The sequence below is a fragment of the Motacilla alba genome, chromosome Z (genome assembly GCF_015832195.1).
Source record: "Motacilla alba alba isolate MOTALB_02 chromosome Z, Motacilla_alba_V1.0_pri, whole genome shotgun sequence".
Classification (NCBI taxonomy): Eukaryota; Metazoa; Chordata; class Aves; order Passeriformes; family Motacillidae; genus Motacilla; species Motacilla alba.
In genome coordinates, this window is record NC_052046.1 from 2586298 (window position 1) to 2599911 (window position 13614).

The following is a 13614-nucleotide window of genomic DNA, read 5'->3' on the forward strand; positions in this document are numbered from 1 at the left end:
AGCCAAGAAATGGGGTTTCAATGTAATTTGCTGGGATCTTTTCATGGGAAATTTTGTCAGGCTGCTGGATGAAATCTGCTGCCACATATAAAGTGAATATTGCCAAGATGGGGCAAGCCAGACATTGTCTTGAAGACACCCTGTTTCAAAGGTGTCTTCCTCAAGTGTGATTCTGTCACACCAGTGCACATAACCAACTGCTTACCTCTAAATATCTTTTCTTTATTCCTTTGTTTCTTTTTTTTTTTTCCTTCCTCCTGGGTTTATCAGTAGTAATTTATGCAGTTTCTAAGGTTTGATCCAAGAATATCAAAATTTCTCTGGCAGAGCATCTTTGTACCACCTCACCACTTTTTATCTATCTTCTCTGCTGCTTGTTAGTCTGAAAAACATGTAGTGAAATACAAAACACAAGAGAGAGAGAGAGAGAGGAAGATTTGTTTATGTATCTGGCCATCCACCTAATATGATAGTAGATCTTTCTGTGACCTTTTTTGGTGAAAAACAGCCCTAACTCACAAAGGTGATGGAAGCAGAAGTGAGAGGAGAACAGAAAATGACAGCAGCAGCAGACAGATCTGCCCTTCCCATTGAATGAAGGATGACAGGTATTAATGAAGAAACATTTTATTTCATTATGAACAGCGACAACCAGTAGGAAAGAGCAGATTACAGAGAGGTTTCAGGGAGTCTGTTTGTGATTAGATCACACAGCTCACTGACACACTGCTGAACTTCATCCAGCTTACCTAAAGCAGGTGCATGTCATAAACCATCTCCTCTTTTTGATCATTATGAATTCCACAATTATCCTGCTTGGACCAATTCAGGAAGAAAGACATTTTATCCTTGGTGATGTTTAAATGTTATCTCTTGCCACACTGATATTGTCAAGGAGCAGCAATACTGCACAAGAGTTGGAATCAAATGTGTTTATTTCTAGGTATAAAGTTTTTCTTTGCAGTGGCTTTCAGCTTTCCAGCTCATAAGAGTCACCTAAAGGAAAAAAAAAAAATAAGCAGGCAAAATAATCTCACCTACTTGCCCCTCTCTGAAAAATTATATTTCTGGTTTTAGTTCCTCCTAGTCTAGATTGTTTCTGGTCAATTGGTCAATTCCTCTGGGAGAGAAGTCTTCATCAGTGGTCTGGATAACTTTCCTGGGGTCTCTGCCTCTTGAGATTTTCTTCATCAGATTCAGACAGAGATTTAATGATTAAATTATGTTAGATGGCTAAAGTTAGGGAAAATTAATCCCACAAAGAAGATTCTGCAGCGAACTAGAAAGCATAAGCTATTTCCTCTCCACCACACACACATGTTTAACAACAGCATTGTTTTACATTTTTCTCAAGGAAACCTTTAAGTTACAGTTTGTCTTTCACAAAGTCACTCTGCTCCTGTGAAAATTTAACCTACAGAGTTTGCTCTGCTCCTGCAAAGCTCAAATCACATCTTTTGCACCACCAGCAGTACCTCAGATGACTCTCAGACTGCACATAGATAAGAGGAGGTTGTTAGGGCATACACCTCCCAAGTCAGATGGGTAATCTTTGGTTGAAACTGAGGTTTTGATCTCAAATGTAAAGCACAATCTGACTTTCTTCAAGGCAGGACCCATAGACATAAATGCAAGAGAGGCAGGCCACCTGATTACTCTTTCTGAGGCACAAAAATGTCTTTTGGCTGGTTAATTTTACTTTCTCTATGCAGGCATCATATATGTGTTAATGCAATAAAGATGGAGAGTGAATAAATACTGCTTTCTCATTTTCCAAGCATTAATGAAACAGAAGGTTCTTATCTCTGCTGTTATAAGATTAATTAGGATGTTGTCAACTCGGTTCCAACCTACAAATTACATAATTTAGGACAGTTGGTGTCAGCTCATAGTGCCTTATATAGGTCTTTTTTATGTAAAAAGAAAGACATTCTTTGGCCTCAGAAGGCTGTGACTCAAGCCCAGAGTTTGTTTAAAAATGAAGCATTTGCTCATATAATCATATGGAATCATACAACCATACAGATTTCTGTTTAAAGGGTCCTCTAGAGGTTATTTCACCCTTTTTCCTGCTCAAAGGGGTGTTGCTAGCCCCAGGTCAAGTCAGCTAAGAGTGCTCAGCCAAACACTGGACAAACAGTGATGATGCCTCCTCAGGCATCTGCACCCAGACCTGCACCATATTCCTAAGAAACTTGTTTCTTCCTCATTCCCAGCCTGAGCCTCCCCAGAAACCTGTGTCTTTGGCTTTTTGGGGTATGATGTGACACAGTGCATGGCCCTGTCATCATAACCCCTGTGCCTGCTCATGGGGCCCTCGTGCACCTGCCCCAACTCCCCCCAGGGCTCCTCCTCACACTGGTGTGTCCCAGCTCTTCTTCCTCTTAGTATCCGCCCTCCAAGCTCTTCTCAGTGTCTTGACACAGCCCAGGAATTTAAACTGCTGCTTTGCACTGAGCTCTGGAAACTTCCTGATAGCTCAGATCCAATGAGAATTTGAAGGCCACAGCTGTAAACTTTGGGACGTCTTCAGCTTCCCAGCATGTGCAAGGTTTATTCCAACCCAAACAGAGGACTTTGCATTTCTCCTTGCTGGATTCCATGGGATTTCTGTTTCCCCAGTCCTCAAGTTTCTCAAGGTCCATCTGGGCTGGAATTCTGGCCTTCAGCAGGTCAGCCACTCGCACAAATCTACCCTTAGCTGGAGACCTGCTGAGGAAACACTCTGCTGTTGTTTAGGGCATTGATGATGAAGTCCAGCTCAGTTCTGCAGATCCCAGAATCAATCCATGAGCTATTGCACTCATCACCAGTGAGGGCTGGTGCAACCACAGTACCTTCATCTCTTCATTTGTCAGATTTTTTACAGTTCCTAAGTGTGCCTGGCAGTTTCCTGGAACTGGCAACAACAACAACAACAAAAAATATCAGTGACCCAAATAAGTGAAATGTACATTGATTTAACATTTCTGTTTTTTTACTTTCCCATCTCCTGCTAATTGCTTGTGAGGGAAATGTCACAGCATGAGACCTTCATAAGCTTCTTCCTGCAGGGACGGTTTTGCTAAGAAACAGTTGGTTCTGTGCTTTTTGAGACCTGGCATTAATTAGGAGCCTGCTCCTTGCAAGGAAAGGGACTTCAGTTTGCTTTGTTCCTCACCTCAGCAAGCTTTGGGGTCATAAAAAGTACTGCCAGATGAACTGCCTGGATCCCTGATGCTTTCTCTTCCTACTTAAACCCTTCCCAGGGAACTGTTGAAAATTAGCCCAAATTTAACATGGCCAGCTTCTCGCAGGGACACATGTTGCTTTGCCTTTCCTCTATATGACTCTTTTTCTCCTCTTTTTCTTCTAGTAATTTTTTTCCAGTCCTTCCATAAGAACAGTCATGATTTCTTCCTAACTTCTGTATTTAAGTCATAATCCTGCAGAAGTGGGACCTTTCTCCAGAAGTTTACAGTCCCCCTAACTTTGTCCGTGCATTGTGTTTGAATGGAGCTGTGGGAAATACTGCCTATGTGGCTCAAAGTGGATTTGTGATACTCTTGTGTAAGAAAGGGCCTGGCAGGAGGTTAGACTTTCAAAGCTGGGCTATCCAATCGAGGGCAGCAGATGCTGAGTTCCTTTGTAAGGCAGATTTGAGCTTGATGATCTGGTTTTCCAAAATTTAAGGGCCCTGGTTCTGACACAGCAATGACTGTCTGCCCATGTGTAATCTTATTTCTCTCTGTGAATCTGCTTTTATATTACAGTGTCAAAATTAAAATGCAATCATTTTGGTGGAACTATAAATAGTGCCAAGGGAAAATGTAACACTTGCAGCTAAAATGTAAGGTCACTGCAGGTGGTGGTTTGGTCTCGAACTCCCCAAAAGTCAGGAAAAGGGCATGGCTGTTTTCTTTGGCAAAATATGGACAGTAGAGGACAAATGATGCTCAATATCAAGTAATAAAGATCATCTTGGAAATTTTTTAAATTTCCTAGCATATACACAATAAGAAGGTGGAATGTGGTAGGGCAAACTGTTGCATGAGAAACTGAGACTTTTTCCATTGATTGCTGCATGGTCAATTTTTTGAGAAAGAGCAACACAGAAGGAAGATCTGTTGTGAAGTGGGCCATGAGATGGCATAGTGGCTGGATTGATGATCTGTAGGTAGCTCTGAAATCCCTGTGCCATCAAACACAGCAAGAGCAGGAGGAGACAGACCCCAGTTGAAGGATCCTGAGTGCCACAATTGCTTGGAGAAGGTTGTGGGACTGCAGGAGGGAATAACTGAGTGTTGAAAATGGACTGTGCTTCAGTGGGAAGCCCAGGACACCACTTTGTGGCTAGAGAAGTTATAAAGTCTGTTCTTTAACACTCCTCAGTAAATTGCTGGATTCTGCTGGGTAAGTCACTTTACTTCCCAAGCTACCTTGGAATAACAGGAGTTACTACCCTGACATCCCCTGCAGAGTGTTGTGATGGGCAGTCCTCCATCAGGAACAGGAATTTCTGCTTCCCACTGCACTGCCACCAGCACAGTCACCGCACCTCAAGTGCCAGGGCAAAGCATCCAGCTGTTATTTGTGGGATGGACTGGAAGAGCTGCTTGTCCTCCCTACAGGATCCTGCACAAATCCACTGAAATGTCTTGGCAGTGCCCAGAGAAACATGACCACCCCTGCAGCCTCCTCCAGCCTGCCTTTGCTGCCTCCCCATGCAGCTGGGGGTGGGAGTCAGCCCAAGGTGGCAGGGTAACCCACAGCATTTTTCTCTGCTCTCTCCTTCCAGGAGCAGGCACCGATGCCAACGTGTCCTTGATCCTGTTTGGGGAGTATGGGGACAGCGGCACCCTGCCTCTGAAGGAGTCCAACAAGTCCAACAAGTTTGAGAGGAACCAGATGGATGAATTCAGTTTCTCTGAAATGCTGAGCCTGGGAGACCTCTGCAAAGTGCGGATCTGGCATGACAACAAAGGTCAGGGCAGTGACAGGGGCGGTGGGAGAGTTGGGGATGTTTTCACTTGAGGAAACACACAGACACAAGGCAGGCTGAAGGCAGAGTCCCCAGCTCTGCTTCAGGTTGGGAAAATTACCTGGATTTTACCCAGACTGATTTTTTAATTTCAATTTTTACCAGTATTTTACCCAGATCCAGGGAGCTGGTGTCCCAGCTCCCCTGTTTGGACACACTCCTTCAGGGTGACCCTCTCCCTGGGTGCTAGTGCAGCGTCTGCTGTAGCAGGTCCCCAGCTTCAGTCTGAGCTTACACCCACCTTTGCAGCACTGGAGATGCCTCCCCCAGAGCAAAGCCACCCAGCCTGCTGTCCCAACACACTGACTCCATCCATACCTCTCACACAGGCCAGCATGGTGCTCCCAGAGCAATTTAATGTTCTCAGTCTGACACTGACACACGGGGAAATGCAGCCTGGCATAACACAGCAAGCCTCAGAAGAAAGAAATAAAGATCTGTGTCTGGCTTTATTAAGATCATTGCATCAGCCAGTGAGCACGCAGCATGATGCTGAGAGAGGTTCTGACACTTCCCTGCTGCTGGACACCCTGACTGGTGTCACAAACTGCAGAGCAGAGCTCAGTAGGACTGTCATAGTCATTTGTGTTGTCATTCAGGCACCAAATGGTATCTTGTAATAAATGCATCACTAACACTGCTGTGGTGACATCCCATCCCATCCCATCCCATCCCATCTCATCCCATCCCATCCCATCCCATCCCATCCCATCCCATCCCATCCCATCCCATCCCATCCTATCCCATCCCATCCCATCCCATCCCATCCCATCTTCATGCAAAAGAGATTATACTGCATTAGCAATGGCTTGCTCACTGGTGGCCAGCCCTTGCTGCAGCCCAAAGGTGACGCTCCATAGCTCACACGGGCTCACACCTGAGCCACTATTAACAAAGCTGTTTGGCAGCAATATTTACCACAATCTGGGGAGGGATGGCAAAGGGACCACCTGGTCATTACCTGGTTGTTCTGAGGCAGCTGGTTTATGGCTGGGACGGGTTTCATGCCGGTGTTGATGTGACCTGGCCACCATCCTCTCAACTGCTCCAAGTTGTGGCAGATGGAGAAGGCTGCATGTCATGCTCCAGTAGTAAAAGATGCTATCTCTGGATTAGATTTTCCCGTTGGAAAGTCTTCGCGTGGGAGAAAAAACACATCTAATGGTAGCCTCTGTCTGTGGTGAAATATGGGAGGTACATCCACCTAATATGATTGTTTATTCCCAGACACTGCAAGCTCTGAGTTCATATTTATCACTCCCATAACACAGCACAATTTAGTTGATTAAACTCCATAATATCATGTTATATAGCTGTGCTGAATGCAGTAAGGGAGCTGCTTTCACCTGATTACTTTGCCAAAACACTAATTCCTTAGATCTGCAGTTTAGATGTAGATATGGAAAGGGCTATTGAATGACAGTTTAAGCTCAATAAACAGGCTTTTTGGCTGTTCCAAGACTGGTTCAAACATCCTTCTGATAGCACCAAGAAATCAACATCGACTTGCAGATTTCCTTTCAAACCTATTACCAGCTGAAATGTGTGCTAAAAGAACTTTTTCCCCAAGTGGCATCATGTCTCCCTGGTGACTGGCTGTGCTTACAGGATGAAATTCACCCACCAGAGCAGAGCTGATCCTTAGGGCTCAGGCACATGGACAGACTGGGATGCAGGAAGGTGGGAACTGGATCAGATCAAGGGTCTGGGAGCCCAGCAGCTCTTTCCAACAGCAGCATCACTGGCTGCCTGAGGAAGAGGACAGGCTGAATGAGCATGTGTAATCCTTTCACAACCCTCTTCATTTTGCATGATGAATAGCTCAGGGCATTTCCTGAACTGGATATCATTTTTGTCCATTAAACAATTTCCAGTGAATTTTCTCATTCAAGGTCTTGCCCAGGCCCTCCAGGAGACATTGGCACCCACACATCCTGTGGCAGTGAGTCCCACGAGTCTGCTGCCTGCTGTGTGATGAGCAAATCCTTTTAATCCAGCAAGGTTTTGTTGCCTTTTCCTTCTCACACAAGTGATCACAGTTCACCTTCTCAGTGCCACTGATCATGCTGCTGACACAAGTTGGTAATTGCTGGCTGTGTGCAGCTGCTTGGTGGCAAAGGGAGGTAACAGAGTTTAGCCTTAGGCTAAGCAGTAAATAGGCTCAATTAGTTTAAATTTGCTCTGGGCTAAGAACTTGTTCCCAGATAGCCACCACAAGTCAGCTAAGATACTAAGCTGGGTGTCTAGAACCTAAAATATGTATATAAATGCACATGGCAGCCTCATATTCTCTTTCCTTATTTCCTCATAACACTGGTTTCCACTTATAAATACTAGTCCTTACCAGACCTGTCTGACAGCAAGGTTAATTTAAGCCTTGGATAAACACCATGCTCAGGTTTTGTTCAGCAAAAATGTTCTTGCTTTTCCCCACAGAAAGAAGGAAAACTGCTGTTTAAATCATAACATATGTTGTCTACATTGTTCTTGCATTAGTCATGTGAAAGGCATCTCCTATCTAAAACTTCACACAATTCAGCATGACAGTTTGTTGGGTGGGTAGAGTATTTATTACTGCTGAGATCCAGGATATAGCTATCCTTTGAATAGATGCCTGCTCCCTATATATAATTTATATAAATTGGCCGTGGCACTGCCTAGAAATTCCTGGCTCTATTTCTTTTAAATGAGTAGTAAGGTCAGGGGTCAAGTATGTTTTTTTGTCAGATGCGTGAAGGACTTTGGGTATTGAATAAAAATGTGTTTATATTTATTGCTGCTCTGAGGCTTCAGATGTTGATCATTCTTTCTTTACCTCTTTTCTGGCTTTTTGGACTAAATGGCTCTCTACCAATGGCCTGTGGAAGGCTTGGCCTCACACTGACCTAACCCATTGCTCCTTGAGTCCTGAATACATGGAGCATGCTTGATGTTCTTTTCCTGATCTTCTGAATTATCAGTCTCAATCACAGAATCACAGAATCACAGGATGGTTTGGGATGGAACAGACTTTAAAGATCATTTCATTCCAACCCCTGCCATAGGCAGGGACACCTTCCACCATCCCAGGCTGCTCCAAGCCCTGTCCAGCCTGGCCTGGGACACTGCCAGGGATGCAGGGGCAGCCACAGCTGCTCTGGGCACCCCGGGCCAGGGCCTGCCCACCCTCCCAGCCAGCAATTCCTGCCCAATATCCCAGCTGGGCCTGCCCTCTGGCCCTGGGAAGCCATTGCCTGGCTGCTGGCCCTGCAGGCCTTGTCCCCAGTGCCTGGGCAGCTCTCCTGGAGCCCCTGCAGGCCCTGGCAGGGGCTCGCAGGTGTCCCTGGAGCCTTCTCTGGTGCAGCTGAACAGCCCCAGCTGTGCCAGGCTGGCTGCAGAGCAGAGGGGCTCAGCCCTGGCAGCATCTCCGTGGCCTCCTCTGCGCTGGCTCCAGCAGCTCCACGTCCTTCTGACATTTGGGGCCAATGACAGCACCACATTAGGTGCCCCATCAAGGTTAGCAAGGGGAAATACTAACCATCAAAAGGCTTCCTTTTCCTTGCCATGTCAAGATGCCAAGTGCCTGCCTGTATTTCAGGATAAAATACATTTAAATGCCTTGCCCATTGTGCTCACTGTTGCATGCACCACAGCTCAGCATCCTTCTCCCTTGGGGCAGCCTTGCTGCAGTGGCTTTGCTCCCAGTTCTCATCCCACTTTTGTTTATCCTTTCACTAAAATTTGACTGCAGTGGGGTGTTCAGAGTTGAAGAGACAGTAATTGCCATGGCAAGCCTATCAGGAGGTCTTTAAATTGCAAACACCATGTTTTCATCCTCTGGAAAAGCACACCAGTTTTATGGTCCCACTTTAATGCTTTTAAATGCCATTTTCCCCACAAAAACTGCTGAGTGACATCTCTGTATGAGACATAAAGAAGGAATGAAGCCCCCATCTAATTTCTCTAACTTCAGTAAAAATGATTAGGGAGGAAGTTGTTGCTCATTTGAAAACAGGCAGTTTAAAGACTTCACAACTGCAATTTCAAGGAACTCATCCCTGATTTTTTTTTTAGAGGTTTAGAGCTCACCAGTGAAATTCTAGTAACAGCAAAGTGATGTGAATGAAATTTAGTTTTAATTTTGCTCCATGTCTTTTTATCTTGCCCCTGTTTACTTTGAGATACTGATGTTCAACCTAATATATTTAGACTCCCTGAGCAAATTTAATCACTTCCAGACTCCCCATCTCCTGATCTCAGATAGGCACTATGTATTTTCTCATATCTCAGTTCATTTACTTCTACATTTATGCAAGATCAGTATCTGTAGGTCTGTAGAAATGCTGGCTTTCTAAATATAGGCCTCAATTTCTTAATTTTTTTTTTTTTTTAGTCTGCTATAAGGACTAAATCAGCTCTCTGGAAGAATGACTGAAAGTTTCTCAGTATCTCAGTAACGGAACTATTTACCTAGAAAAAGACTGGTTTTTCCTCCTTTTTTATGTGGTGGGGTTTTTTGGGGTATTTGTTTGTTTGTTTTTGGATTGCTGCTGCCTTTTTCTCCATGGAACAAGGAAGTATGGGAAATCTGCACTTAGCTCCCTCATCTGCCTGAGTAGATTTGAGCCCAGGTGATAAGCAGTCTGTCCAAAGTAATTAATTTCAGATTCTTGATTATCTCAGTTGCCATCAACCAAGGGGAGCCAGGAAGAGTCTAATTATGGATAAACCAGACTTTTCTGTGCTGTAGGAGCAAAGGCAAAAGTAAATACCAAGGTTATGGAGCCAAACTTCTTCTTTGCCTTAACAAGGCCTTTCTCTCAATTCACCAACTGCTCTGACATTGTCTGGCAGAGTTTTAAATAACCTGGCTGCCCCAGTGACTCCTTTTGGGTGGGTCTTCCAAAAGAGAAAGTATCTTATTCCCTTCTTGAGTTGGACTCAAGTCAAAACAGTTTATATACCCTTGGTTTTCCTTTCCTTTCCCTGAAGGAACTACAGGAGCAGTGTCTTAGATGTTAAATTGCCCAGGCCTTGAACTCACAGGACACAGCCATTCCAGAGGTCTGTCTCTGCAATTCATGGACATGATTCCAAGCCTTTGGGGCACTTGTAGACCATAAATTATTTTTCTGAAAAAAACCTAGAGAACTGTCCTTTTTTAGCCCTTTGTAAGGATTTACTCAGCTATCAGGCCCGAGAAGGGCTTTTCTAACCCTTCCCTCTCAGCTCTGGACTGTTGCCTCATAAACACTTCTGATCCTCGAGGCAGATTTGTTGAAGAGTTTCTGCTTTAAATAAAAAGTGAGAGGACAAGAAACAGATGTGTAAAACTGCCCAAGGAGAGGAGAGTCCATCACACTCTCTGTTTTGTTGGTAGCTTGGTGCAGAGGAAGACAATGCCAACTCCTGCACATCTTTCTGCGTGCATGGAACTCTACAACTCAGACTGGGCTCAAGTGGGGGTGCAATCTGCAGACTTGCAGCATGCCAGCAACTGTGCCATGGCTGATTAGTCCTTCAAATTGTCCAAATCTGGCCTCAGCACCTTGGGAAATCCCAGCACTGACCCACAGAGCCCCCTCTCATATGCCTTGCACCTTCCTCTCTCTTCGAGGCCAGGTTTTTTCGCCCAAGGGTGCTGTCACAAAGATAAGGATTTCACCCCCATGAGAATTATGAGGCCCTGGCACAGAGAAACTGTGGCTGCCTCACCCATGGAAGTGTCAAAGGCCAGGTTGGACAGGGCTTGGAGTGACCTTAGATAGTCAAAATGTCCCTGCCCATAGCAGGGGTGGAATGGGATGAGTTTTAATCTCCTATCCATCCCAAACCATTCCATGGTTCTGTGAGAGGTGTGCTACAGCTTAACCAAGAGATACTGCCAAGGCATCACAGCTCAGAAGTGACATGAATCAGAAAGAAGACGTAAGAAATTCCAACAGCAGACCCACAGAGAACACAAAGACTTTGGTGTTGACCTTGTGCATTCATTCCTTTCCAATCTCGTGAATTGCAGAACCTTTCAGAAGGAGCCCAAAAGGACAGCTGTAGCCTCAGAATTATCATTTCTGTAAAAGCTTCTCTTTTCTACAGGCCTCCTTTGCTCCTCTTGGGGACAAATTATCCTGCATCCTTTTTAAAAGCTTTTGCTTCAAGTATCCCTGTAAAAATACAAAATTTCCTTCAATCACAAGAACATAATCTGAGAAATTGTTCCATCTCCAGTCCGAGTTGTTAAGTGTTTTTGCACAGGAGTACTTCATCTGTAAGATGTGAGGGCTGGAGGAGTGGGGTGTGTCTGAGGGTAATTTATGGGTGGTTTTGATCTGAGTCAAATCCTGAACTCTGAGCAAGTTGCAGAGACAACAGAGGAGAGGGGGCGCAGGGCACCTACTTTCTAAAACTGTCCCAAGTGTTAATCTTCCGCTTTCTCAAAGATTGTGAGATGTTTTTTGCATTGCCTGTCTGCCCTGATGAGAAATGTTGCGGTGTGAACCAACAGGATCCTAAAGGAGAGATATACAAAATGGATCTATTTTTATTCTGCCACTGGCTTGCTGAATGACCTTGCGTGAATCGCATCCCTGCACCTCATTTTCAATTATGTAAATTAGGGATAAAAATTATTCACCTTCCTAGAGTGTTTTGAGATGTACTGGTACACAGCTAGATGCTATGATTTTTAACACTGCACAATTAATGCTCCATTTCTAGCGGTTTGAAGCTGCTATCAAAACTCCCACCACATTCTGGGTGATGCCTCGTGAGGTGGGGTTTAGGGATGAATGCTCACCTCGCCAGGCAGGGGAAAAAAATTGTCAGAGGATGCAAGGCTGATGAGCTATCTGTGCTTCATGTGTTACTTCATGTGTCAGAAAACATGAAAATTTTTTAAATAAATAAATAATTCAGCTAAGGGGCTGAGGGGTGGTTGGTGGCTGTGAATGGCTTGGCAGCAGCAATTCTTCACTGGCCCTTGAGCAGTCAATGTCCCTAGCAGGAGGGACTTTTTACTCCTGTGGAAACATAAGCACCAGTAATGACTACTATTATCCTTGATCAGACATCAGCTGCTTCCAAAACCAAACCAGAAGAGATATTGCTACAGAAAGTTAAGGGATAGGGAAGATAGTCAATGAATATGGCTGGAAAAAGTGGAGACTTCCATGGATGTGTGTGTATTCGGGCATGGATGTGGCTCTGACAGCAGATTTGATCCCACCAGCTCTTTATTTGCCAAGAATAGTTTATACTCACTAAAGCAAGGTCAGGAACCAGGTGTCTGGTGAGCAGTGAACCCACCACACTTGTTTCACCCCATTTTTTTCTCCCATCCTCCCATGTTTCTGCAGGTGTCAGAATGGCTTAATATTCTAGGGGTGAGTACAGGCAAGTCGTGGCTGTTCCTGAGAGAAGCAAAGGAAGCTTCTGGCACTGCAGGCTGGGGTTTTAGTTAAATGAAGCAGTAATGTCATTATCTGTGTTTCATCTACGCTTCTACAGTCAGGCTCAATTGTGCTAATCACTGCAGAAACGGGTGACAAGGAGCTTACAATCCAACCTGTCCAATGTCAGGAAAGCACAGACTTCCAGCATCACCTGGAGAAAAGAAAAGAAGGTACTGTGAGGGCCTTTCAGGTGGTCCTTGCCCAGAATCCCCCAGTGGCCAGCTTGGATCCTTTTAGGAAAGAGGATAAATTAGATAAATAACTGCTCTTTTGGATAAGGACATTTGGGGAACAGAATACATTTCCCTAGATCACACTAAATTATAGAGAGTCAAGCAAGCAAAGTGATTCTTTTTTCCCCAAAGCTCTTCTCTTCCTCTAATTACATTTGAAATGTTTTGCATGCTATTGAAAATGTCACTTCCAGCTGCAGACCATTAAGGAGCCTATGTGGCACTGCCATAGGTTTTATTAAGGCAGGTTTGTTGCTGGGGATTTCAGTGGCAGCAAAATGAGGCCTGGGGTGAAATACCTTTTGTTACAAATGTTGAACACTTGTTTTGGTGGTAGGGGACCTTTCACAAAGGCACAGTGCTCGCCAAATTATTTTAAAGACCAAGAGTTAAATAATTGGGCAGGAACTACTCAGATGTGTGCTATTTCCTCCCTTCTGCCCCAAAGCATTAATGGAGGAAAATGTAGTGGTCCTGGTTTGTACTGGGCTCCCGGCAGAAATTTGTGCAGCTGATATTTTCCTGAGCACTTGCTTTCCTGGTAGTGCTGCTTGAGGTACCAACAGGACACAAGCAGGTCTACTCTGGTTTTTTTCTGCAGCCATTCAAAACTGAGTGATGGAGCAGCTCTGGCTCTGTGGATCAGAATCAGGGACAGTGCCCAGGGGAAAGGCTGATGGGCCATTGCTGAAGGGATCCTTCAGTTTCTCCTTGCAGGCAGGCTGTGTGAGCAGTGGTCAGGATTTGGGAAAGTTCTCATATTCACATCACCTTTCTGGGTCCTCTTCCTCTTTTGCTTATGCTGCTCTATAAACCAGCTTGGGCTGTGGATTTGGTGACTCTGGGGTAGGAGTTTCCTTTCCTATCATTGCTTAGGTGCTGTAGAGTCTCTGAGTCCATTGTAAAAGTCATAGAGGAACACAAGGGGTAA

The 13614-nt window shown here is 44.8% G+C and overlaps 1 protein-coding gene across 2 annotated transcripts in view; it reads left to right on the plus strand.

Moving 5' to 3' along the window:
• Positions 1 to 13614, plus strand: part of LOXHD1 (lipoxygenase homology domains 1) — a 148403-nt gene that overhangs the window by 125053 nt on the left and 9736 nt on the right. For both annotated transcript variants that reach the window (XM_038125710.1, XM_038125709.1), the window contains one exon: positions 4778 to 4963. In XM_038125710.1, coding sequence (XP_037981638.1) covers positions 4778 to 4963 — 186 coding nt within the window. The remainder of the gene's footprint in view (positions 1 to 4777; positions 4964 to 13614) is intronic.